This window comes from Labrus mixtus, chromosome 7 (assembly GCF_963584025.1).
Source record: "Labrus mixtus chromosome 7, fLabMix1.1, whole genome shotgun sequence".
Taxonomy (NCBI): Eukaryota; Metazoa; Chordata; class Actinopteri; order Labriformes; family Labridae; genus Labrus; species Labrus mixtus.
The window spans coordinates 21814082-21840968 of record NC_083618.1 but is presented as its reverse complement, the minus strand read 5'-3'; the positions used below and the strand labels follow the sequence as shown (position 1 = coordinate 21840968).

General features: G+C 40.2%; 2 protein-coding genes across 2 annotated transcripts in view; one reads left to right on the top strand and one right to left on the bottom strand.

Annotated features, from left to right (window-relative positions):
* The first annotated feature begins 1538 nt into the window (after window positions 1-1538).
* On the top strand, window positions 1539-22404 carry ippk (inositol 1,3,4,5,6-pentakisphosphate 2-kinase). Its single transcript, XM_061041253.1, has 14 exons — window positions 1539-1760; window positions 4390-4449; window positions 9618-9713; window positions 10876-10942; window positions 12084-12202; window positions 12484-12573; window positions 13100-13158; window positions 13558-13630; window positions 15196-15348; window positions 15438-15558; window positions 16396-16531; window positions 16630-16732; window positions 17227-17318; window positions 17418-22404. Exons 1-14 carry the CDS (start codon window positions 1680-1682, stop codon window positions 17659-17661), a joined length of 1494 nt encoding a protein of 497 aa, XP_060897236.1. The 5' UTR covers window positions 1539-1679; the 3' UTR covers window positions 17662-22404.
* A 679-nt stretch (window positions 22405-23083) lies between these two features.
* Window positions 23084-26887, bottom strand: part of cenpp (centromere protein P) — an 87486-nt gene continuing 83682 nt past the window's right edge. The window contains exons 7-9 of the mRNA XM_061041264.1: window positions 24483-24562; window positions 24309-24400; window positions 23084-23467 (exon numbers count right to left, since the gene is read on the bottom strand). Coding sequence (XP_060897247.1) covers window positions 23337-23467; window positions 24309-24400; window positions 24483-24562 — 303 coding nt within the window. The 3' untranslated portion in view covers window positions 23084-23336. The remainder of the gene's footprint in view (window positions 23468-24308; window positions 24401-24482; window positions 24563-26887) is intronic.

Sequence of the window (26887 nt, the reverse complement as noted above, 5' to 3'; positions counted from 1 at the left end):
GTTAGAGACTCGCAGCTATTTTCCAAACTGTTTACACAAAGCTGTTCTTTTTCTCTGCAGCTGAGGGATTATCTCTGCCTGAATGAGACATTACTCATTCGTCACCTGATCTACTGTACGTTTCCACTTCTGGATCCCCTGGCGTCATTTGTCACGCTGTCAAAAATACTTGATTCCCACCACCCCTCCCCATCACCCGGTTCCACCTGTCTAAATACCTCCTCTGACCAATCACAGAGAAGATGGCGAGGCATCTGCCGGTACTGGTATTTAACTGGTTCATCGTCCTGTCAATCAAACAACTTTATCAAGCTAGAGACAGTTACCCAGGATTAAACAGAAAATGCAGACAAATTAAAAGAAAATGTTTTGTGATGAGGTAAAGTGAGGAAATACTCATTTTATAGTACATAATACATTTCCAAATAGTCAAGAGTATCATCTCAAGTTGGATTTGGTGACGAGTTATTCCAATAACTTACACCCTGCCCACCAATTTTTAAATAAACATAAAAGTCAAAAGAAGTTATAATATAACATCAATACACTAACATTTTCCCCACCATTTATTAACCCTGTCTTCCCTATTATAATATTTTCTCGTCAACCTTTCAGTAATTTGATTTTTAAAGGGGACACATTATGAAACATCCACTTTCACAGTGTTTTTGAACATAAATTTGGGAAACCTGAGTGTCTACCTACCCACAAAATGTGAAATAAACCCATCCAGTCCTTTGTTTGTGGCCTGCATAAGTCTTACAACACAAAGAAAAATGCTCCGTTTCAAATTTGCTCTTCTTGTGACATCACAGTGGGATTCTGGTAAAAAAAAAAAGAATCCCCTGGTATTTCCACCCATGGACTCCACCCCCAGCCAAAATTTAATTCTTGTTATACGGCTATTTCTTAGGCTCATGATAATTTTTTACTTCTTTTGTAATGCCGCTCTTTAATTAGTGAATGTATACATAATAGGCTAATTATTATAATATTATTTTACATTTTAAATACTTTTTCTTTAAACTTAATATATATATATATATATACGAATTTCCTCTCTGTAAAACTTTCTGTAAAGAATAGAATAGATGTTTATTGCCATTTGCACAGGTACGTTTCTCCCTTAGTCAGCTTCTACAAAAAAGTTAAAATTATATATAAAATAGACTAGCATTGTAAGAAAAAAAAGAAAGAGTACAAAAAAGTAAAAAATAAATAAGTTGTATTAACAGCTAAGCAAATTAAAATAAACTGTACAGAAGTTATACACTGTATTAAAGCAAAGATATAATACAACAAAATAAAAATAACAAGGGGAACACTGTACAATGAAATGAAAATATAAATATGTTTTCTTATTGCACTTATTATCTCTTATTGCACCTGAGGTTATTACAGAATGTTATAAGAAGTGTGTTTAAGTTAGGATTTGTCGAGTTATTTAGCATATTCTTCGAAATAATGGTTAAAAACGAGCCCGTTAGTTTCCACGTCATGGGGCTTTTATTTTGAAGCTGTACCGGATGTAGTATTTTGCTGGGTAACTTGGGAAACAGGGGCCGGGGCTGTTAGTACTTGTGAAGAGCTGCTAGCAGTCAGTAGTAGCAGCAGTGCTTGTGTGTCACCGTGCTGTTCTGTCTAACTTTCTGAGAGCTCACTTTGTCGCAGTCGGTGTAATGGAACTGGACAAAATGGACGAGAACGACTGGAAGTATCACGGAGAGGGAAACAAGAGCCTGGTGGTGTCACACGTACAGGTGAGGATGCTAAGCTAATGCTAATCTAACTTAAAGCAAGAAGCAGAGTTAAACAGAAGAGCTTTAGGAGGACACTCACCGCCTGTTTTAAGCTTCCTTTACGATTAAAACATGCTTCAGCTCAGAGTTGCTCTCTCAGGAAAGTTACAGTAATCAGTTTGAAAGACATTTTTTAAGCCTAAAAAAGTGAAATGTCAACTCGGGAAGATTTGATTTATCACCTCAACTCTTCAGCCTGTGTTCGCTAGCTTTAGCTAAGCTTTGCAAGTCAGTGATTTAAGAGTGTTAAAGAGGGCGACATCGCTTTCAAAACACCACAAAATGACTTAAAGTGACACGTAGATTCATGTCCATTCAAAGTTACGGGCTGTCGGAGGGTTTTTTTTTTTTTTAAAGATGTTGGGTCCTTAACCCGGCTGTTTGTGAGCTAGCTTAGCTGTTAGCAGCTGCTCAGGCTTTTTCATCCATCTGCTTGTTGAAGTGACGCGGAACTGAAACTCTTTCACCGCCTAACGGGACTGGTGGTGAACTCTCAGGCAGACAGGTCGGGCTCTTCAGGTCGTTTTTCATGCAGGTTGTTGCTGGCAGAGAAGCTGGACTGACTGTGGGAAAAAGAAAAAGCCTGAATCTCTGGACCGGTCTGATCATGTTGTTGTTGTTGTGCAATCTTTGACATGTCATGAGGGTTTGACAACATGGTCTGTAATAAGTATCTGTCAAACTTCACTGTGGTTCTGGATTGTCTACAATCTTATACAGAAGTGTTTTGTCAGGACTGGACATTTAGCTTCAGATGGAGTGATGATACAATAAAGAAAACCTGAAAAATAGACTCGAATAGTAACATCTTTTTACTTTAAACAAAACCGGTTTTTAAAGTCCCTAAACACAAGTGTATGCTCAAGAACTTTTGTCCAAATTAAAGAGTCTCCAAAGCTGTAATTTATGCCACATATTATAATTATTTGATGAGAAACTAAGTATTCAGCTCAAGAAATATTTTAGTTCTTTACAGATTTTAGACCTTCAATATATGCAATATTTCCTGAAATAACTTTGAATTTGGCTTTTGAATGAACCTTAATGCTTACACGTAATATTTAATGTTGTTTTGAGATTGCTCTTATTTAATTTCACAATTAATTATTACATAAACTAATTGCACTTTCATTGTTTTAATGGTCCTTTTAGCTTTCTTATTCTCCTTTTGGTTTGATTATGTACTCTGTGCCTGAGTTTGTTTAAAGGTTTCTTCTCTTTGTAAAGAACTTTGAGTTGCTTTGTGCATGAAATGTGCTTTATGAATAAAGTCGCCTTGCTTTAAATTATTGAGGTAACTCCTTTGCCAAAAGAAGAGAGTATGCGACAGTGGTGCACAACACAGATCATTTGTTCGTAAAACTACATCGCAAAACAGATAATTACTTCTAAACTTCTTGATCTGTCCTGATTATTTATTTGTGAGCAACACGCCCCAAAAAGTTCTAATACCACACAAGATGATGAACACATGTATGTATGAATCGTAGTTATTACCCACCCTAACTCCATGGATCACAAAACTCAGTTCATATAAAACAAATAGTAAACTAGAGAACTTGGAACATTTTAATCTCTTGTCCTTTTTAAGGAGCTCAGTGTTTCACAAACAGAACAAAATCATAAAACAGGAAAAAGGTTGACAGCAGATTAGCAGAGTATTAGGAGACCGACTCAAGCTGACGCTAAGTTGCCCCAGAAATAGAAGGGGGCACAGGAATGCATTTTCAATGTCTCCTGTCCAAATCCTGGATGAATTAATCCCGTCCCATCCCGTTATCGTATCTCAACCATGCAGCCGCCGAAGCAGACAGGAAACAATGAAAAAGATTAACAAGCACTTTGTCCAAAATCAAGAAAAACTGCTCATGTATATATGGAAACTGACATATTAATATGATTCATATCCCGCCTGCCCCTAATGCCTGTTTCATGCAGAAAGAAAACAAGTTTTTGCCGTCACTCTAGAAGTCCTAATGTAGATTGTTTCTGGCACAAACTCAGACAAATTAGGGATAAAGGGATAAATCTCTCCCACCTGGCAGCATCTATCACAAATATAATTCAGGCATAATTAAAGTGAACTTGGTCAGAGCCCATCTGCTCCATGTTAAAGTGACTCTTATAGTAAGCAGGTAACTTCAGTGCATGTTGTCTTACCTTCCTGATTTTTCCCTGCTAAAGCTCCTGATATCTTCTCTGTCATCAAACTGTGATGTGTATGGCTTTTCTGTAATAGTCACACCCAAACGCTGACAAATTCTTTATTGATGTATGTCACAGTTAATATCCGGTGATTTGTGTTGGAATGTGCTTAAGACAATCAGAGACTCTTGTCCCAACTCGCACTTTGACGCAAATGCATTGAGGCTAACAATGCTAGCTTGGGTTGAGAGCCTATAAATTCTTTCCCTGATCCACCCAAACTTTCCAGAATGAACTCTCTGTTCCTGTTGCACTGTGGGAAATCTGTATCTGTACATTAATGCACCTCAGGAATCTCTTGGAGATGTTCCTGGTCCAAGTCTGTCCTGTGTTTCAATACAGCCCCAATGATCCTCCTAACTGAGCTTCTCTTCTGTGCCTGCAGCTTTCCAGAGTCCTACGTCTTCTCAAGTATCCGGCTGAGGACTCTGAAAACCCCCCACAGGTAAATATCAGTCTGTGTGTGTCTGACACAAAGCACAGTCCATCATGTGGCAAGTTTAAGAATGCTTACATGTTTTAGTTAAAGTGGTAAAGTTGTTGATTACATTTTTATTTCTTGCAATGTGCACTTCTGTCCTCCCATTTTAAAAGATGTAATCTTCAACCACAAATTAAGTCGCCCCCAGATATTTTAGTATCAGTCTCGATATCATCGTGATTGCTCGGCTCACTATTTGTTCATATTCTACACGTTGCCGTAATTTCAGTACGAGTAACATGGTTCAGTCTTCATCGGCTCCCACTCCAATATGAGCTGAAGACGCATGAAGAAGCAGTTAACAGAGCTCAATAAACCCTCAACGCTAACTAGTGTTTGGGCTGCAAGCAAATAGAAATGATCACAATGTCATAATCCCGTTAACATATAGAGTCCCCAACAGCGCCATGACTGAGCTTCATCGTTATGCCTTTGTACTTTTCCTTTGAATCCAATATTGTTGCGACAGTGTTGGATTTGACATTGTGTAACAGCGTGTTAACAAACAGTTACATACACACAAGCTCAGACATGCCCACACACAGCCCTCCTGTCGCTGACATTTACAGTGACATAGATTCACCCGTTACACATCTGTTGGTATGTCTGATGGCGGCTCAGTGATGAATGACTTTGTCTCACCATTACGCCTCTGTGACATTTAAAATTATAGTAAAGCGTGACAGGTGCATAAAGCTCCCTCTTTGAGCGTGCAATGTAAAAGGGACTATAAGAACCTTACACAGGCTCTGACTCAACACACAAGTAAAGGCTTTTTGCACTGTGATTATTGTGAACCAGCAATGCAACATACAGCAAGATAATAATACAAAAAACTAACAGGAAAAACACTTAAAACAAACTGTTAAATGACAGGGATGAAGTCATACTCATCTTTTTAAATTGAGCTCCTCTACACACACATTCTCTGATAAGATAATGCCTTGAGCTAAAGATTTGACTGAACTACCAAAGCTGACTGAAAGTGATCTTTAACACTAGAAAGACTAAGGCAGTCATTTTGACTGTTTTTTAATTTTGCAATGTAATAACTTACTTAAAATAAAACCTATGTAACTACAGGACCATGACTTTTCCTAAATGTGTCTATATTTTATTCTAGCATTGTTATTTTATCCAAAACACAAAAGAGTTTTGAGTATTTCTACCTTGAAAGTCCATAGCGGTCATATTGACTGCATGCATTATAGCCAGTGTATCATTTCAGTATTCGCTACTTTTTCCTGCTCTTGAAGGTAGAGGTGTGTGATATGGGAGAAATATCATATCACGATTTTTTTTTTGGCAAAATCACGATCATGATTTTATCACGATTTTTTTCATACTGTTCTTTAGACAAATTTGTAAGTTGCTGACCAGTTCAACCAAACTTATTTCCCAGTATAATGTTTTTAAATGCACAAAAACTGCGCTGACAAGTTTAATCTATTTGAAAAACATCTTTGTAGGAGGTCTGGAGGTCTCTCACCCAGAACATCTTTAGCAACAGAAATGTCTTTCCCTTGATTTGATCAATATTTATGCACAATTAGAAGGTTTTCCTCACCACTTTGAAATTATGATTTAGTAATGTGGCCTCTTTTTATGTTCATCAGGAACATTTTCACGCAGTTATTCATTCATTTAAAAACATGTTGACTTCTAGTTCTTGTGTTTCTGTTCTATTTTAGCCCTGCAGAGTTCCTCCAGCTGGAGCTTCATACAGGCTCTGCAGCCTTTGTTGTTTTTTATGACATCATTGGACTAACTTTAGTTTTGTTTATATATAATACAGAATGTGTTCATTCTGTGACACATGATCAAAGTAAGTTTTACTGACAGAAGAGTTTAATTCATAGAGGGGGCGGGACATGGTTGATTGACAGACAGACAGTCACCATGGTTACTCACTCTCACCTGCCTACTGCTTAGTAACATCGTTTAGCCTAATCCCTATAGGTTCAGTTATCACAACAGGTGAGCTTCGGGTGGAGAAGCTTGATAAGTAACTTTTAAAAACTGAGAGAGATCAGAAAACACCGACAGCAACATTTTAAACACCGTGGTTATATCTCCCATCACTGACTGTCTGAGCTCCGCACTGTCTGTCTCTGACTGTTAACGTCTCTCCGTGTCGCTATCCGAGATGTAGACTAATCTTAACTGTGCACACTATGCAGATAAGTTAACTGTTGCTCACAGCGTGTCGGTTTGGAAAAATATCAGAACAGTTGCATATAACCGAGATGGAGTTGTTTTTTGCGGACTTTACTTTTAAGTTTCGTTTTCACCGCTGCCGAGCAAAAAAGGAGGGGGGAGACGCGTCTGTGTGGGATAAAATAGCATAAACTGCAGTGTGATAGAATAAACACATTAGCCCGGTTCGATGATCTCTCTGCTTTGGCAGATCGTCAGCACGTTAAAATCCTTCACGATCTAAGATCGTTATATCGCCCACCACTACTTGAAGGTGCGCATCGCTGTTGCCTAGCAACTATTGTTTATAACGCTCGAGCCAAGGAGGAAAGAAAGCTTACCCGCCTAAAACCATATAGAAAGAATAGGAGACATAAATTTGAATTAATCAACATTGAAAAGGCAGAATAGAGTAAATTAGGATCTGATTTAGAACAGAATAGAAAGGTCATGAAGGAGGAGGATTGCTGCCACAGAGGCTCCAGAGCCTTGATGACGCGGAGTCTGATGGAGGCGCAGGTTCAGATACAGAAAGTGATGTCTCCTGGTCTCTCGAAACTTCATCTGACACGGGCTCTGAGATTGAACCTGAGAATGATACAGAGATCATTCCCATTCACAAAAAACGCCGGCTGCTGTTCCTGTGGTGGTTGATAAACTATTCAAATTTCAAATTCATTAGAATTTAATGTTTATGTCCTGAAGTTTATTATACCTTTCACAACATTACAGATAAATTTATTCTTATATTTGATAATGATTATTGAAATGATATGCAAAAAATACGTAAATAGTCAAAATGACTGCCATGGCCTTTCTAGTAGTGATAGAATGCCGGTCGTTCTAGTGTCCACTAAAGACACACAGTGACAAATCGTAACTGACATATTCCTTACTAAATCAAACATGACATTTTTACTCGCATAGCTGCACAAAAACTTCCCATGCTGCACCTGAAGGCACACACACAGGTGTTCAGCTGGTTTTATAATACCATAGTGTCTGCAGGGCTGTACGCTGTGAGGGTTTTGGGGACTGTCTGTCATACTGATTAATAATGGTTGAGAGGAGAAATCAGACGCAGACTCTATCAGAACATTTATAGAAAAGTGTCGGCTGTTTAAAAGAGAATACTGAATACATGACTCAGCTAAATTATCAGCACACATCGTCCACACAGAAACCATACTAAATCAAAGAGGACCTTTAGTCTAACAGCAGTGTTTGTCCGACTGATTGATGTCTTGGAGGACAGAACAGACCTGTTAGCAATGTACTGAACTCCATTTAGTCACAGCTCTGTTTACTGTCAGTGGAGCAGCAGCTGATCTTACATCCTGGTGAGATTAAAGGCCTTCAGCCTCACTCTCTGATCCATATGTAAACACAACATGCAAAGTGTTGCATAGCCCCAGCCCGAAATTCAAATGTACTGTAGCCAGCTGCTTTCCCTCAGGAGTTCAGGAGGAGTTGTGGGTTTGTTTATCAAACACGTGTTTGCAGATACAGCAGAATCAAAACAGAATCAGCAACACATCTGAGCACAAACTTTTACAGGAAATAAGATTTTTTTGGTTGAACTAAAGGAGAAAAAAATTGGCTAATTCAACAAACCAGTATTATTTAATGTATTATTTATTTGAACAGAGAAAAGGATGTAGCATGTTTAAACAGCATCACACATCATTTAATACCTGAGCTAATTGGTTAGGCCTGTTCCTAGGTATGTGTCCTGAAAGGAAATGCACTAAAGGCCGGAGAAATAATACATACAGGAAGCAGTTAAAGCTCAGAAATGTAACAAAGGAATGACAACAAACACCTTGAGAAAGGACATTCAATACAATCAACTACATAAAGCAAGAAGATCCACTTAGCTTCTTGCATATTACCATCATCTTAATAATAATAATAATTTATCCTTTATTAATCCCATGAGGGGAAATTCAATTTTACACTCTGTCTAATGAACATGAACACAAACATGCACAAACAGATCCTATGGACATGCATTAATGGAGAGGTCTCAGGGTGAGGGGGCTGCCCACAGTGATCGCTCCAGAGCAGTTTTGGGGTTCGGTGTCTTGCTCAAGGGCACCTCGGCAGTGCTCAGGCGGTGGACTGGCACCTCTCCAGCTGCCAGACCAGCTTCCGGACTTGGTCCGTGCCGAGACTTGAGCCGGCGACCCTCCGATTCCCAACCCAAGTCCCTACAGACTGAGCTACTGCCGGCCCGGCAGTTTTACTGGCTAAACTGGGTTTCTTCAAGATAGTTTCCATGGTAACTGTTGGCACCAACCAAATGCACACATGAAAGTTTTGGTCAGACTCATTACAGATCAACACATGAATCAACCATGCCAGTCAGCTTTGGAAACACAATGTTATCACTCTTACTACAGGATCCCAGTTAGGACAAAAAGATGTGGTAAAATCAATGGAGCTTAGAAACAATGTAGTTATGCAGGAAGAGGACATTCAAATGTTAACTTTCTCTCTTTGCATAAGGCCCCGTGTCCACCGAGCGCTGTTGAAGTCACGGGTGCTCTTTTCTTAACGTATGATATTCCTATGGATCGTGTCTTGTACCCACATCCTCTTCGCTCCGTTTCTGATCGGGAAATTAAAGAACATAAAAAACATTAACAGTAAGAAGCAACAGAGCAATGTCGCTCATACAGTGGCCATTGTCAAAAGACTGCTGCTGACTGCTTTTCTTCTCAGCGCACAACTGAGAGCCCCCCCCCCCGAGCACATAGCCAGCGTTTACTTGGGGGAAAAACGCTAAGTGGCCTAACTCTTTGCTTTCTTTGTGCTTCTGGGCACAGTTAGGTTGGATAACTTCACCTCTACATCAACATTTGAAGTCTCAACATAACGATGTAACCTGCTTTACCTGTCCGTGTAACTTTTCTTTATTTGTGTTTGTGTGGCAGACGGTGGAGCAGGCTTTCAGGCAGATTCAGAACATTGTTGACTTCAGCTCCAACGTGATGAGCAGCCTGCTGGGAGATAACTTCATACACAGCGGGGTAAGACGCTACAATGGAGGTTGCAACACACATTAGTTGTGCATGTATGACACAGACACACCAGGAGCATGTCTGTCTTTGTCATCGTGTGGCGTTAAGGCGTGTCTCTTCATGAGGAAACACAACTATCCCATTGTCTATTGGGACATCAGCACCAGTTTCATATCATTCATGTGAATAATATCCTGGCTGAATGACACATGTGGTGACAAACAAAGACTCATGGCTGAGGTGTTTTTGTGTGTTTCAATCACAGTCGAAATTTCACACACACACTGCTGACATTGCACAACATATTTGTGCTATTGAGACAGTTCTCCCTCTTTGTCTTACACTGGCGGCAGTGTTTGGTTAAAAATTTGACTGAATATCTGAATTTTTTTTTTTTCAAGCTTCGGTACTTTTTAATCTATGAATCTCTAAAATAAAGAAGATTTTATGCTTTTACAACACATGGTATATTTAAATGTTGACGACCTGAAGGTAAAGTTAATAAAAAAAAAATCAGGGAAAGAAGTCATTTAAGAATACCTTTCCGATAGAACAGGACAGCTGTCATTAGAAGTAACGCATTAACACGAAGATTCCTTAAAGTGTTTGTGTCGGCGTCTGTCTGCCCGCACCCCCCACCCCCGACCCCCCAAAAGCTGTAAACCTAGGGGAAACACTGAATCCCCCTTGCTTTCAAACACCTGGTGCTGTTTTTATTGTGGTTGTAACTCCCTTCAAAGCTTGGTGATAAACCAGTTTTCCCAGCAGCAGAATTTCACAAAAACAAAGAGCTGCAGTGTCTGAAGTCTGGAGGCTTTTAGCACATGAACAGCACTCGCCTGATCAGATGGTGCCTAATTTTAGATAACTTTTTAATCTGAATTTTAATAACTGAAATCATTTCAAGCTCCAGATCAAATCCCAGCCAGGTTTTGAAGATTGATGGCTGCTTAACTCAGTTGTATTCTTCATTAATCACCAAATACTGCTTGCACCTGTTTCTCTAGCAGGACGTTTTTCCATTAGTGTGTGTGTGTAATAAAATGACAATGAGCAGGATGTCGGCAGAACTCAGTGTTTTACATATAGTAGATATCAGGTACAGGAAACAGGAGGAAGTATGTTCTGTTATTCAAACCGGACTAAATCACTGTTTTCATTTTCTAAACAGGAAGTAGTCAAACTGCCGCTGGAGTTTGTACGACAGCTGTCCATCAAGGTTCAACATCAGAGACCAGGTAAAACATTTTTTAATCATTTGACTTCTTAAATCTGTTAGAGGAAGACTTTGAGATTATGGGAAGTAACTTGTTAATTTTCTTAAAGACAGTTAAAGAAGAAGATCAATAACATTTGTATGTAGTGTTGTAGTACTCAAAATCTTGTCTTGGTCTTGAGACCGCTTTTTTCCTCAATCTCCTCTCGGAATTGAAAGCATTTTTACTCTGTCTTGTCTTGGTTTTTCCAGGTCATTCCTGTGGTTAGAAGGAAAATGCCTCTTTCAAAAACAAAAAATAACTCTAATTAATTTGTAGTTTGATTTTCATCCCCTGGTTACCGCTGCAACCTTCCCCGTGTGACAGTCTAAGAGTGACACGCCCCCTGCACACAAGTTGATGATTTTTCATTGATATTTACTAGGTAAAAAATGTAATAGGGGTCTGGCAGGTAAAATCTGGTTGAAGTTCGGGTGCAAATGTTTGTGTTCACACATGCAGCTCACCCTGAAAATGTTTGTACGTTTTCAGGAGTAATAAATTATAATATGCACTTTAATCCGTTTCTCCTAGGTAATGTTCACATGAAAACTGAAAGATTAAAATACACCGTTGACTCTTTTGGAAGCTCTTCTTCTTGTTTTTGAACACTGATACCATTAAAATGTTGAGTATTGAGCCTGTTTGTACACATTGAAACCAACTAGCAGTCTCAGGAGATTCAAGGTATTTCAAAGTAAAAACAGCAGCAGATGATGGAATGTGACTTAATGATTATTTTGAGCGGCAGGGCTCTGAGTCCAAAGAAAAACAAACTGAACAAACGGTCATTCCACTGAAATACTTAATGTTAGAGCTACGACAATAAGTTGATTAACTGATTAATTGGAACAAAAGAGAATTATATCCCGGCTCTATTATTGAAAAATAAGTTTTAATTGAAAAGGGTTAGTGGCAGTGGCTAATCTGTCGCTGGCCAGCAGGTATCCAACAAAGACAGGCAGGTTATGTCACAAGTGTGAGTACAAGCCAGGAAGAAATATTGAGTAGCCTTTGTGTGCAAAGGGGTGGGGTGGGGTGGGGGGGGGAGACATTTGTCTTCTGGTTGTTTACACACACACAGACACACACACACACTGAAAATGTTGTTTGTGTGCATCAGCCTGGCGCTGCGATAAGGTGATGGACATCTACAGCGGCTGTGCTCTCTGTCTGCCCAACCTGACGTCTCCGATCCTCCACCAGCCCACACACACTCCTCCACTCTGCATCGAGATCAAGGTACGCAAACACACACACACACACCCACAAGCATGGTCACAGATTTCTCACGGACAGGTGGATCAAACGCGAGTCATTTTAAACAATTTTTCCTCTTCACCTAGTTAAAAACTTGCTCTGGTTCTGGTTCTCCCTTCGGAGAAGCGGCCACAGTTTCAGAAATGTTTCCCTGTGAATCACGCTCCTCCAGACAAACTGAGCCAAACAACAAATCACATGAGTGTGACTGAGGGAGTGTGTGTGTTACTCAGTTGCTCTTTCTGTGCTTGTTGTGTTTTTAGCCTAAATGTGGCTTCCTGCCGTCCTCCAAACATGTCAGCAGAGACATCAAGACCAAAGTGTGTCGCTTCTGCATGCACCAACACTACAAGGTAAGTAAACCTACATCAACTACAGTATGACTGCACCATGTACAGAACATTACAACATTACACAACCTTTAGTTCCCACCTACGCTAACAACAACTGATACATCCCCACAACAACAATAATAACACCTACACAAGCACATCAAGTACAGTATACGTAAACAAACTACAGTACATTTACAGAAACTTTAAGCACACACAGACTGTAGACATACTCCAAATACAGCCCAACTTAACGAACAGAAGAAAGCAACATAGAAAAGTTCCAGCTTTACGTTGTCTGATGGCTACACTGAGAGTTAAGCATTTAAACTGTAGCAGATCAAAAATAGTAAGATACTACAGTGAATGCAACTGTTTATGATTTTAATAAAAACTATTATTGCACAGTGTTTATAAGTGTAATGGATAGGTAGTATTGCTCATGGTCCACCATACTGAAAAAAAGATTGTTTCGTACAATAAAAAAATTAAAAACTGCTTCTGACATTTCTTTGTGTCTTTATTGTCTCTCTCTCCACTTGTGCAGGTGGCCAACGGGAAGTGGAAGAGACGCAGTCTGTACTGTCCTCTTGACCTGTTCTCAGGGTGAGAATTCTGCTACTGCAGTTATCTTTAATACTAATGCATTTACAAATGATTGATCTTATATTAACTGTTATAATGTATCTATGCTGTAAGCAATAACACTTCTTAACAGTACTGTACACATAAGGTCGTCTCTGTAACAAACCCTGTTTGTGTCTGAAAGTCTGTCCCCTTATTTATGTCTGTTCTGGTCTGGAGCTGCTGCTGACATGAGAAGAAAGATTTTTCAGAATAATGTACTCTTTTACAAAAACACTACAGCCTCTTAATGTTCCTTACAGAACTTATTTTTCTGTTCTGCCCCCCCCTCCCTCCTTCTCATTGAGATGCTCTTATTAAAGCTGCTTCATTGTTCTGCAGCTGAACATGATGTCCTCTGGTTTCTCTCATCCCATTTAGGAACAGACAGAGGATGCACTTCACCATCAGACACCTGATAGAAGAACCTCAGAACAACTTCAAAATCTTTAAGGTGAGATAAAACCACTGCTTTCCATTCCAAGTGTAATAAAACTCAACAATCTCTATCATTGAAAAGATTGATAGTATTGAAAAAGTACTTCTTTACTTTATTTCTTGAGACAGGTCTGAGGGATTCATTTAGAAAGTGCCGAGCCTCCTGACAAACAGCTGTTTATAGTTAAGTGGTACATATCAGTCGCTAACAGTACAGGTTGTCACGCTCAGCTCTGTACAAACCGTTCCATACAGAAAAATGTCAGCAGCTCAGCAGCCTGTTATTTATGACGGAGGCTTTGATGAGGGAGTTACACAACGTTAATGTGTTATAAATGTGTGTGGATAATGATTTGTTTATACATCCTCAGACACCTTAACAAGGACAAAATATAACTTATGAGGCGACTCATTTCTAATAAGTCTCTATTTGGTCATTCGAACATTTCTTAATGTGGCCTTGGAAAAACAATCAGTGATTTTTTGAAGATCCATGGATAGATAAGATCCAAAGCTTGAGACGAAACTGAGAGCACGTTGATGCAGAGAGATCAGAGAAATAATCCGAGCTGAAAACATAAACTACTTGAACTCCAATTCAACACACTTCAATTTACGACGCTTAAAAAGGTGAAGAGGAGTATAAAGCAAGGCTGCCAACATTTTGGATACATTGTGAAACTGAATGTTTTAAAATGATATGAATAGTATCAAAAAGTACTGAACCTTTAAAACGTTATCCTCAGTCATATCACACTAAAAGCTGCTGCGAGAGAGAGAGAGAGGATAGGGTGCAGGAATGCCAACATTAAGAGAATAGGACTTTTATTTTTATTGCAGTGATATTAATACTATCAAAGTTAAATAGTCTGGTGTCATGAGCGCCCTAATGGAGGGCTTTTATATGCTTTTTTAGGAACACAGGAACTTTTTTATTTTTTTAATATACTTTTTTATAAGATTTATTTTTGGGCTTTTTGTGCCTTTAAACGAGAGATAGGACAGTGGATAGAGTCAGAAATCAGGGAGAGAGAGAGAGTGGGAGACGACATGTGGGAAAGGAGCCACAGGCTGGATTTGAACCTGGACCACCCGCTTGGAGGAATACAGCCTCCATATATGGGTTGCATCCTCCTTTTTTGATTGGTTCTGGACCACAGGGAGTATGAACTATTGTAGCTCCTAGAACCCCGTTTAGAGGAACATTTGTAGCACCTGCTTCAGAGTAGGTACAATGGTGGTGCGAATACAGACAGAAAAAGTTCCCCATGTTGTGTAGTTCTGAAGGGACTCTCTAGTGGATAGTTCCCAAAAGTCTCCACCAAAAAAACGCAAAACGATTGACTGGCCTCAAAATGTGACTAAGTTTTAGAAATCGAAAGTTGCTGCTGATGTGATATTTACATCCTCTGCTGGTTTCATCTCAAACTTTAAGCTGTGAGAAATATACATATTTTAATTACCGTAATCTTCTCAGGTGTCAAACAGAATGAAAGTCAGTAGTGCTGATTTAATATAAAACAAATCTTATATTATTGACCAGGTGATGCTGATATTAAACTTTGTGTGTATGTGTTTCAGGGCGGTCAGTGTATTTACAGCAGTAAGGAGGGCATTGATGACTCGATGGACCTTAGCTCGTTGCTCCATCACCTCAGACCGTACTTCCTGTACGGAAACAACAGAATCAACTGTCACATGAGCAGCAAAGCCATCTTCAACGACTTCATCCAGGTACGAGCTTCAAAACACAGGTGATGAAGCGTCCGTCAGCTTTCACAGTGTGTTTGGAGTCTCATCAAAAATGTCTCTGTCTGTTTTAGGTTCTAGTGAATGCCCTGCTGAGCGGTGGAGGAGGTGATGGAGGAGTGGTGACGGACAGACGAGGAGAGGGGCGGAGCTTCTGTGAAGCAAGTCATTTTAGCAAGGAGAGGATTCGCCATGGTCAGAACCCGATTTATTTGACTAAAGTGATTTATTTTTTTGGGCTTTTTATGCCGTTAATGGAGAGACAGGACAGTGGACAGAGTCGGAAATCAGGGAGAGAGAGTGGGGAATGACTTGCGGGAAAGAGGCCACAGGTGGGATGTGAACCCGGGCCGCCTGCTTGAGGCTACAGCCTCCATACATGGGGCGCACGCACTAACCACTGCGCCACCAGCGCCCCGACTAAAGATTTGTTTTAAACTTCTAAGAATTCAAATACCTGATTCTGTCTTTTACTATGCAAATATTGTTTTTGTTGTCATGGAAACAGTTTGTTTAACTGTGGAATGTTTGTTTAACCTTTCAATTAAAGATTTTTGCAGACAAAGCATAAATTGAGTTAATTCACTAAATAACAGCTGATATCATCAAACATCTGCTACGAGTTGAAAAAGATTATTTTAGTTTTTAATTCTCTTAAATTTAACCTTTGGTCCTGCCTTGTTTTCTGTCTTCACCCGGAGACACAGACACACACACACACAATCCCTCAGTTAGATTTCAACACAGCACAGAACTCCTACGTGTGTCTGCTGTAACTGTAGTTCAGTCGGATCAGTCAGTAGTCTCGCTGTCTGTCCGTCCTTACAGAGGTTTGTCATGTGCAGCAGCCTCCTTCAGACATTTTTGTGGTTGGGAAGAGAAATGTTTTTATGTTTTTTCAAGGACAAAAACAACATTCTCATAACATCTGACTCTGATTATGTAAGCGTGTGAAACTGGAAACAAAATCACCCAGAATTCTGACCTGAAACAGTTTGATAAACTCCCCGGTCTCTTCCTGTTTGTGTCCAGGCTCTCAGGGTTTACCCAGCGACAGTGTTTTATTCAGGACCCTTCAGACTCAGATGTTGGACACGTTGGACATTGAAGGACTTCACCCTCTGTACCGCAGAGTGGAGCAGCACCTGCAGGAGTTCCCCAAGGAGAGGTAATTCACAGCTGTGTTAATCTTAAATCTCGATATCGATCACTTCTTATGGAAACTGTCTGGTCTCTGATATAACCTCCCGCTTGTGTATCCATCAGAACTCGACTTCAGATTGATGGGCCGTACAACGAGGCGTTCCTGGAGAAGCTGCAGAAATGTCCGAACGAGGACGACGGCTCTGTGGAGTACGCTGCTGCAAAGGTCAGTCTACTCAACTTTTCCTGCTTAGTCACATCAGCAGCTGGACACTTACATCATGGTCTCCGTGTGATGGGTCCGTTTTCCTGTGGGAACTTTTCTCCCGACGTCAGCTGACGTCTGCTGGACGAGGACAACATGAGTCACCTAGCTGAAAGATATCCGCTTCAATAAAAATCAAACAAACCACAAGAGTCAGGAGAGAGGATGAGAATGAATCCCAGAGAGGTGTGCTGTAACAAGAATTGGGAGCAGTTAAAGAGTGATAGTGGAGGTCAAGGAATTAAAGCGAGGGAAAATAAAGATCTACCGAGAAGAATAGAGGCAGTGACATATGATGGGATCACAAAGCCTCCATTTGAAAGATGGAAGTGTGGTGTCATTATTTGGTTTTGTAATAAGTTTAAACACAGCACGAGGGGACATTACTGTCTCTGCTCAGGTGTTAACATCCTCTGAAAAACAGCACATTTAACTGTTGTGTGTTTTGACTTCAGGTCCATCAGTACCGCGTCTCCATGACGGCCAAGGACTGCTCCATCATGGTTGCCCTGGTGCCCAGCGGAGAGGAAGAGGAAGATGATGAAGGGTAAGAGTTTAGCGCTTAGAGATTCTAATGAAGTGCACTTTCTGCTTGGTATATAGAAATGTCTTCTTAATACCCACGTCTCCTCTCCTCCTCCTGCAGTCAGACGCATCTCAGGGACTTCATCTCCTCTAGAACTCCTGCTTTCTCTTACTCCGTCTCCATCTTGGATCTGGACCCGAAGCCTTTCGAGAGCATCCCCCGCCAGCTGCGCCTGGACCAGAAGATCGTCTCCTACTACCTGAAGTCTGGAGGTTCATTACCAAGAGTGTCTCCGTCGCCGCTCCCCGGCATCTTCAGCGCCGCGGAGAGGGAGGACTGCATGCTGCTGTTCCATCCTGTGTGAACAAGCCGAGGACTGAGACGCCATGCTGAAGCCTCAAACGGAGAGGAGAGACACCATGACGATGCAGAGGTCTAGAATCCCCTTATAGTAGAGCTGTTCATCCAAAACTTTACCACAGCACTTTCTCTTCACTCCGCTCATGCTGACAGTCTTCAGCACAGGCTGATCAGCAAAATAAACATCTCCAGGAAGTCCTTACGTAATCATCAGATTTCAAGCGATTTCCAGATTTTTCTGTTACTAATTTTTGAGTTTTTTTGTCCTCCTGTCGGGAGGTGAATCCCAACATCATGACTGCTCTATTCTGATTAATATTTATTAGAAAACTCACTTTGCTCTGCCCTCTGGTGGCACATTTGGGATTTGCCTCCTGATTGGTGTTTAATGGTCGTACTGACTGAGGCACACAGCGACAGGTTGTTGTGCTGTGATGTACAAATGATGTCATTTCCTGAATGTAGGTGGGGCGGGTAATGCCGGAAAGGAGCTGATGCCAAGACTTTTGTCCAGGTTGAACTATGCCGTCTGTAGCATCACTATGGAAACAGAAACATTAGTTACCATGGCTGCAGAAACAGAGTAGGGGAGTGCCAACATGGCAGCTCTGTGGGACAACTTTGTGGATCCAGGGCCCGGTTGTTTAAAATGTTTTTTTTAAATCGGAGTAAAGATATCTAATAGGATCAAATCTTGAAAAAAAGGTTGTTCAAAAGAAAAAGGCTAAAAAATCAAGCAGGATCACATAATCTAATCTCGGTCTTTAACCTGATAAAAACTCCAGACTAGAGCGCCAGATTTAGACCAAATTGTAATAACTCTTGTTAATGTTGAGTAGAACAACACAAGGTTTTTACAGTGATGTTGATACTTCAAACATTTTAACCATGTTTTGATTTGCTAAATCCCTACTCTGATATCGTAGATTAGACAAAGGATGTGAAAAATAAAGGATTGTGTCCTCATCCAAACAGCTGTTAACATCAAACAAAATATTCAATTAAAAAGAGCTCTGAGGATTGTTCAGCCTGTGGATTTTTGCGCCCCCTTCTGGACAAAGTATGAAGTATGCAGTCCCATTTGGTGCACTGATAAATCCAGATGTGGTCACTTCTTAAAGTCTGTAACTGGAAGATGTTGATCAAATTCAGTGTTTCTTCTAAAAACCCTGAACAAATTAATATGAATTACCTGATCCTGAAATAGATTTACAAATCCAGATTAAACCTTTTGAACAACCGGGCCCTGGATGTTTCAGTTCTCAGAGGTTCTCTTAGAGGTTTTCAGTCCGACTCATCCCATTGAACAGCTCGTAAATGTTTGTGTCACCAGATTAAATGTTGAGTCGGTTTGTTTTGTAAACCTCTATGAAGCAGGAGAACCTCGACCGGAAAATGAACAGCCAAGTTTTCGTTTTTCTTTTCTCCAGTTCAGCCATCAGCATAAAAAGTCAACGTGTTGTCTTTATCAGGCAATGTGTGACTACGATAAACGATCAAATATCAGTTTATTTTTTGAAGTCAGGGAGGAGAGCTAAAGGTCGTTAAAGGGTCAGTTCACCTGATGACATCATGTTTCTGCCTCTATTTAAAACAATAACACTTTAATGCCCTCATTATTAAAATATTGTATTTTATACGTCAAACAGAAACATGCCTCTTCAGGAATCATAGATAATACAGAAATAATACTTTTATATATATTAGTTCATATTATTATTCTCCTTTATTATACTTTGGGTAAACTGACCCTTCAAAACTCTGGCAGCTCTTAAAGGTGTTTCAATCTTGCTGCCTCTTTTTTTTTTTTTTCCTGGACATGAACTCAGCCTTTGTGTTTAAAGAGAGCACACAAATCGGTGTAAGAGTTCTTGATGTCAAAGCAACAGTGAGTCTGTTTTGTTGGATAAAAGTGACAATTCTAGGGTTTGTCTAACAGTCTAACCAGGTGACTCGTAGCTTTGTGAAAGAATGGTCACATTACACTTTGTGCTCTAAATTAATTCAGCTTTTGACTCCGCGGCCTGCAAACATTGTTTTGGCAATGTGTGCTCGCACTTAACAAATTCACTAAACAGAAGACTAATGTGGTCGTACCACGGCAGAGCAGGAAGCAGAAAGCAAAGATTGTCCGACTGGAGCGAGGGGTGCTGGGTAACAGTAAGCAAACCTCCTCAGGAAGGCTGCGCTTTGTGCTGCTGGTCTGCGGCTTCTTTGTGCCAAAAGTGGCTTGTTGTGTGTAGGTGGTGGTGGTGGTGGTGGTGGTGTTGGTGGTATTGGTGGTGTGTTTGTCCATGTGCCTAAATGTTCTGGTAGGACGGATGGGGATGGTGTTTTTGTTTGTGTTGAAAAACTTTGTTACAGGCTGCGTTCACAGCAGAGATTGAAGGTATCAGAAACTATTCGGATGCTGTGGACGTGGCCGTGAACTCTGTACTTCAAACTCCAGAAGACCTGAAGCGCCACTCTGCTCGGTCGTCTGATGTTTGACAAAACAATTTGTTCAGGAGCGCTGGGAGGTTTTTTGAAGACGATGGGATTATCTGTAACCATCAGCAGATAGAGTTGACTAGACAACTCACATGTTTGTGTTTGAATGATCTCAGGTCTGCGATTTTATCTCCCGGGCCCAGTTGTTCAAAAGTCATCTGATCAGATTAAAGCCATCGGAGTGGATCAAATCTTGATGACAGGAAGGTTTAAAAAAAAAAAATAAAAAAAATCAGGTAACCCAGTTGTGGTTTTTATCCCACATCTAAAACCTCTAGTTTGAGAAGGATTGGGATAACTGATGTTTAAAATCTGTATGATCTTGATCCCAGCAGAGGGCCGCATTCAGGCGGGAGTACAGGAACAAATTCCCGTTAAACATTTCAGTAGGTTAAACAAAACAACATTTTACGACGTTGTTACTTTAGACATTTTTTATCGTATGTTGCTGCTGAATTTCTAACACGGCAAAGTAGATGAAGAAGAAATGGAGGATTAGCTTTACAATATTTCAACAAATGGCTTTTCTATTTAAAGATAACATATTTAAAGAAACGGCTCTTTCTTTTTGTGTTGGATTTGGCGCCCCCTGTGGACAAAATATGTAGTGTGGAGTCCCTTTAAAAAGCACTGGTAGTCTGGATGTGGTCATCTTTAAAAGTCTGTACCTGGATCAGGTTAATCCTATCGAGTTTCTCTTTGAAACTGTGACGAGTAAAACGGATTATCTAATCCTGGAGAGTGAAAACCTCAGATTTCCAAATCCTGATCGATCTAATCCAGATAAAAACCTTTTGAACAACGGAGCCATGGTAATCTCACTGTCCTCATAAACCAGCAGCGCTCACAGATAAACTGGTAACACTTGATTTTAGTTCCTGTTTGCAGCATCCACTCTCCAGCCTCCACCACCTCCATCAGCCAATGAAATGTCTGAAAAAAAAAACACACTACAAGACTTAAACCTGAGACGACTGAAAACCCCTTTTCACATCGCTCTAATCTCATGTTGGACGATCATCCACGTCTGCTGCGTTATTTAGCAGCAGCGAGTCAACATGAGCTCAGAGGCGATGTGGTCTGTGTTTCTGTACGAACACAAACACTAAAACTAATCACATTTCAATTCTTCTGTGATGGACAAACGAGTTAGAGGGCTAGAGAGTGGACGGCTGTGGACTGAACCAACCACTGATCGCTCTTACTGTTGAACATGAAGACGCAAAAGGCGGCATTGCCAGGGAGCAGAGGCTCATAGGAGAGTGAGATAGTCGAATACTTGACTATGACTTAATGTTATAAACAGCTGACACCTCATTTATCATAGCTGCAACAATTCTCATATTTAAAATGAATTTATTCATCTTTTAGGGTGACTTTGTTCAATTTCAGCCTCAGTTTTTATGTCTGATATTTTACATCACACAGTCAAACCCATGTTTGTGACCCAGGATAAATAACACAGATTTATTTAAGAGGTTTAAAGTTACTGGTGGCTGTTTTGGGTTGATGGTGTGAAGGTTAAAATGTTATGTATGAACACAACCATGATTGGTACTTCTGATTCAAGCATTCAGATCTAAAGAGCAACAATCTGAGCTGATAACAGTTTGTACTGGTTTAACTATCAGATTAACTCTCTGCAGGTGCCGGGTTTGAAAGTCTTTAAAGACAGCCTGTGCACTAAACTAAGAGTTGAATCAGACCGTACCTGTGTCATGGCAACTTGATCTAAAAGATGAATGCCTGGTGATGCCTTTTAAAACCCAGGTGTTCTGCTGCAGGTCTTTTTATTGTCCGTCTGGATGAAACATCTTCTGCCTCATGTATGATTTAGAAAACATTTTCCCCAAGTAGCAACCTAATCTCCCAATCCAACAAAGACGAGAGTCACATGTTGCCAAACTTTAAATTGACATACTGGGAGGCCCGAGAAGTGCTGAGTCATGGGAAGTGATTGAACCAGCAGCACTGGTAATGCTGACAACTCCTCTGAATCAGAGTTGGAAATACAGTTGGTGGTTTGAGTAAAGATTCATATTTTCATCCAGATGAACACAGATCCTTACAAAGGAGTATTAGGGCCACATTAAGGGGAAGAAAAAATCAGAGATTTCGAGATTAAAGTCATTTTAAGTTATATGAGAAGAGCAGCCGCCGTCTGTACGTAAAAGAGGAACATGGAGCATCTTTTGAAGTCCTACTTTAGTGAAGGTTTCTCAAATAAGGAAATACTTCTTTTGGAACACTCATATTGTCATGAGTATCAGGACAGGAAAAAATGCTGCAAGAAACTAGAGAAACTTTTCAGAAGACAAAACCGCGCTGACCTGGAGGAAGTTGTCTCTATAATGACGGGGAAATGGCTTTGACCATTCCACGTTTCTGCACAGGCGGATGGCTGCTCTTCTGATACAACCTTTCAGATTCATCATTTTAACCAAAGCCTACTTTAAATCGATTTACAAATTTATTATCGTAAAAGTAGAACTTTTATCTTGAAATTTTAAATAATTATTTTTCTTCAACGTTGCCCTTATACTACGTCGTAGATCCTAGACTATATACATGAAAGATTTGTAAAAAAAAATCTTGGGCACTTGTGAAAGATTTTAGGGATTTAAAGCAGGAAACTGAAATACAAAATCACTCTTTAAGTTAAAAGTTGATCATGTTGAGATGACAGAAGTACCGTTTTGTGATCTTAAGAATCAGACTTGGTCCTGACCTCTCTGAACCGACCGACTGACTGACTGAAGCTCCGGCAGACGAGCTGAAGTCTGACTGGTCGGTTGCCTCTGCCTCCGCCTTGCTGCCTGAGCGTCACCCTGCAGAAACATCACAGCACTGTGATACATTCAGACTTCTGATGACTGCGTGTGTGTAAATATCTGAAAGAAGAAAATATTTGAAAATACAAAGGCGACACTGCTGTCTTGCATTTTGTATTTAAATTATTTATTTTTGTAGATTTTGACCAATGAGCTCCGCTGTTACAGACGTCACAGTCCGGCTCTTTATATTGAATAAACATTTCTAAGAGACTAAAAAACTGAAGTGTGTGTGTTTCCTGATTTGTGTGCTTGTTTTACATCAGCTCAATCTCCATATTAAAATATAAAAGAGTTGGTGATGAAGAATCATATCTTCCAATCTAACTGAAAGTTTTACTTAGAGATGAATAATGACTCATGACTCCTGTGAAAGGCTGATGGCTCTGATCACAGACTCCACGGCAGCTTCTGGTCCCAGAATCCTCAGAAGACTCTGAAAGGCCGCCGCAGCACCTCCTAGAGACTGAAAGGGAAACAGCTGCAGTGCTGCCGAGAAAAGGAGAGAGGAATACAAATCTCAAATATCTCATCTCGACTATTTTTTTTTGGCATTTTAGAGTGTAACAACAGTTGATCAATTATGTTGTCTTAAGAAACTTAAAGGTCACATATGCTCCTCCTCTTCAACCAGTTTAAATAAGTCTCAGAGCTCCCCAAAACATGTGTGTGAAGTTTCTTGTTCTAAATCCACTCTGATCCTGTATTTGATCATGTCTATAAACCCCTCTATTTCAGCCCTGCTCAGAACAGGCTGTTTCTGTGTCTGTAGCTTTAAATGTAAATGAGCTGTGTCTGACCACGCCCCCTCTCTGGGAGGTTCTTGGGTGGCCCGGGCTTTCTTGCTCCATGCCCTATTGTTTACGGTGAGAAGGCAGACTCAGAGGGCAGAACAAACACATAGCTGTGGGAGTGTCACCCACCTGGGGGAGGGGCTACTGCCCTTTGTGATGTCATGTAGGGAAAATCTCCAAACGGCCTGTTTGAGGACACATTTTCTGAAAAGTGGAGCAGGAAGAAGACAGCGAGGATGAACCTTTCTCATCATTGGGGGGTTTGTAGACAGACTAGAGACACATATTAGTGTTAGAGGAACATGGTGAAGAGTATTTTGAATATGTGACCTTTAAATCACTTTTAACCAACATATTGGTACCGGTTTATAAAAAAAATAAATAAAAAAAAGTTAAATTCTCAGAGCCTGGCTCCTTTTATATTATTGTCTCCCTCTTCTAAAGCAAAGCCACATGATAGTGAACAGTCCATCTGTGTGTGTGTCAGTATAGTAGAAGCATAGTGAGGGGTTTACTGTGGGAGTCAGACATCTCACCTTCTTCAGGGATCTTTGTCAGCAGGCCGACCTTCGGAGTAACTTCACCCTCACAAGAAACCTCCACTGACCAATGAATGAACAGGACGCAGCTACAAACAAAAAAAACACATTTAGAGGATAAAGGAGAAACCGAAGGGGCAAAGTCAGTCTGTAAGATCCGAGTGTATTTACCCAGGGAGCTCTGGGTGATTCAGGGCCATGACTTCTGACCTGCTGCCTCCAGGAAACGAGACGACAGACGGATACTTCTCCTGCAGAGACACAAACAGAGAGAGGACAGAGAGTTACTTTGTTGGTAAAGTCAGCATCCCAGTGTGGCTTTGGGACACTGAATCACCTGTCCCATCTGTGGTGTTCAACTCAACTAAATCATGTACATAATTAACAAGTTTTACTTTTTCATATCCTTAAGGTAAGGGTGAAATAGGATCCTTAGGTTTAAAAAAACAAAACAAAGACAAACGACAAACAGGATACCCCATGCACAGCCCGTCTACGTTCTCAGGTTGAAGGAGTATGAGAAAATAAATAAATAATCCAAAACTTTGTGAAATGATGTACATTACTGCTGTTTTACATGTCTAACTTGGCCACTGGGGGGCGATACAACCTCTTAGTAACCAAACCACTGAGTCTTCATCATCAGGCGACTTACACAAGTTTGTACATGAAGAAACCACAGAAGACTGTAATGAGTAGCTGAGGGGAAACAAGAGCCGTAAATATTTTGAGGATGAGGCCATGTATTACAGCTGAAGTGTTGATAAATGAGAGAAAGCTGCTTTGGGATCCAGTGGAAAACTCTCCCTTCTTGTTTCTTGTGAGAGAAAGCAGCAAAAAAACGTGTGAGCTGTGTGACCCACGGCGATGTTTTAAAGGACAGAATCCATCTGTGTTCAGGGTCGTTAAGTTTAATGACTTTACAAATGAGAGGGTGCTGATTGTGAAGTGAAGTCTCATCTGGACGCTCCAATTGTAAACTGTTGATGGATATTACAAGTGAGATCGTTACTTAGAACTTTTCTTATGACGCGCCTAAACACCAAGTACCACTCGTCTATATCTCTAACCTTAACAGCAAAACCAAAAATCAGCTTTTCCCCCCATTAGGGATGTGGAGTCCAATGAACTGGCTTTTAGTCTGAAATGTATCCTGAGTCAAACACACACACATACTCGGGCTGTTGTCAATGTTTTTCAGTCATCAGGGGCTTGTCCAACAGGGGAGGAGTGTCTCTCCAGCTGATTCAACTGAGAGGTATTTGCAGTTGTGGGTGTGTGTAATCTGTAATCAGAAGTTTGGGCAAACTTCGACTTCAAACAACGACAAGTTTCCTGCTTCCACGTTTTTGTCCCTTTAGATTGGAATCAGTTTTAGAATGTTAAGGTGCATTACTCTCAAGAATTATTGGTATGGCTTGTCATTATTTTGTTCAGGTTTGTTTGTGTTGATGGTTTTTAGTTTCACGTTCAGTATTTAGTACTTCTTCAGATGCCAAAATTAATTTCAGTATGACTCTTCCAGGAACTGTATGAACATAAAACCTGACAAAGGTAACTGGAAGAAGTCCAACTTTGGTTGTAAGAACAGATCTTGATTGTAAATTCTACAACTATAATACAGACTATTTACATACAAAGTTACTGAAAATACTGTGTTATTTAATGTTAGGATGCCAAACAACATCTGGCAAATGATGAAAATAAAACTGGTGATGAAAATAAACCTTTTGGCTAACTCAGGTACATTTAATTTTGAATGTTGATTAATGTATATCGTACCTTTATAAACAGAGAGTATGTGTATGTCTGTATATAACTAGAATGAATCATGATCAATAAAAATAATCACTGGAAATATATGTTATGGTCTTCAGACATGAATGTATTAAAGCCTGGCATCAACACTTTGAGCAGGTTTTCTAAAGAACTGTAAATTAAAAATGCTCGAATGATAAAATGAACTCGCTTTGAACAAAAAGTCTCAGAAAATAAAATGTGAAAGCCTGTTTTTACATGAGGGGAAGAGGACGGGTTACAGTGGTTAATAAATCCAAGTCACTAAAAATGCAGACAAGCTGAGACAGAATAAGATGAAACATTCAATCTGTCAATTTGAAATGAACTTGTAGAGTCTTGCTCTGGTTCTGTTTCCTCTACTCATCATAAAGGTTAACTGTGTCAGAGGAAATCCTACCTGCATGTTTATTTGTTACACAAAAGAGAAAACACAGCTCCATGTGTAAAAACTCAAAGACATACTTTGTAATGTACTAAAACTGAAATGCTTCAACTACATGTGCAACTGTTTTCATTCTGTTTCTAATCATCACAGCGGAAGTTTTCCAGGTCAACTGTTTACAACAGATGCATTCTCATACAGTCTTGTGTTTACATGGACCTACACAGTTAATTAGAACAGTGTTATGAGATGAAAACAATGTGCACTGGTCCTTCAAAATGGTTCTCTTGCAGCACAGACTCATTGGCAGTATTTAGGTAATATGTCCCCCATTATTCATGTCAAAAGACGTGTGGATGTGTTTCCCCCAGCCAATGACAGTGCGCAGGAGTGA

Excerpts from the sequence above, each read along its gene's own strand:
- ippk (XM_061041253.1), top strand. The coding sequence starts at position 1,680 with ATGGAACTGGACAAAATGGACGAGAACGACTGGAAGTATCACGGAGAG. Across the intron at positions 15,349-15,437 it reads TCTTCAACGACTTCATCCAG|GTTCTAGTGAATGCCCTGCT; the intron begins GTACGAGCTTCA and ends TGTCTGTTTTAG. Across the intron at positions 17,319-17,417 it reads GAAGAGGAAGATGATGAAGG|TCAGACGCATCTCAGGGACT; the intron begins GTAAGAGTTTAG and ends CTCCTCCTGCAG.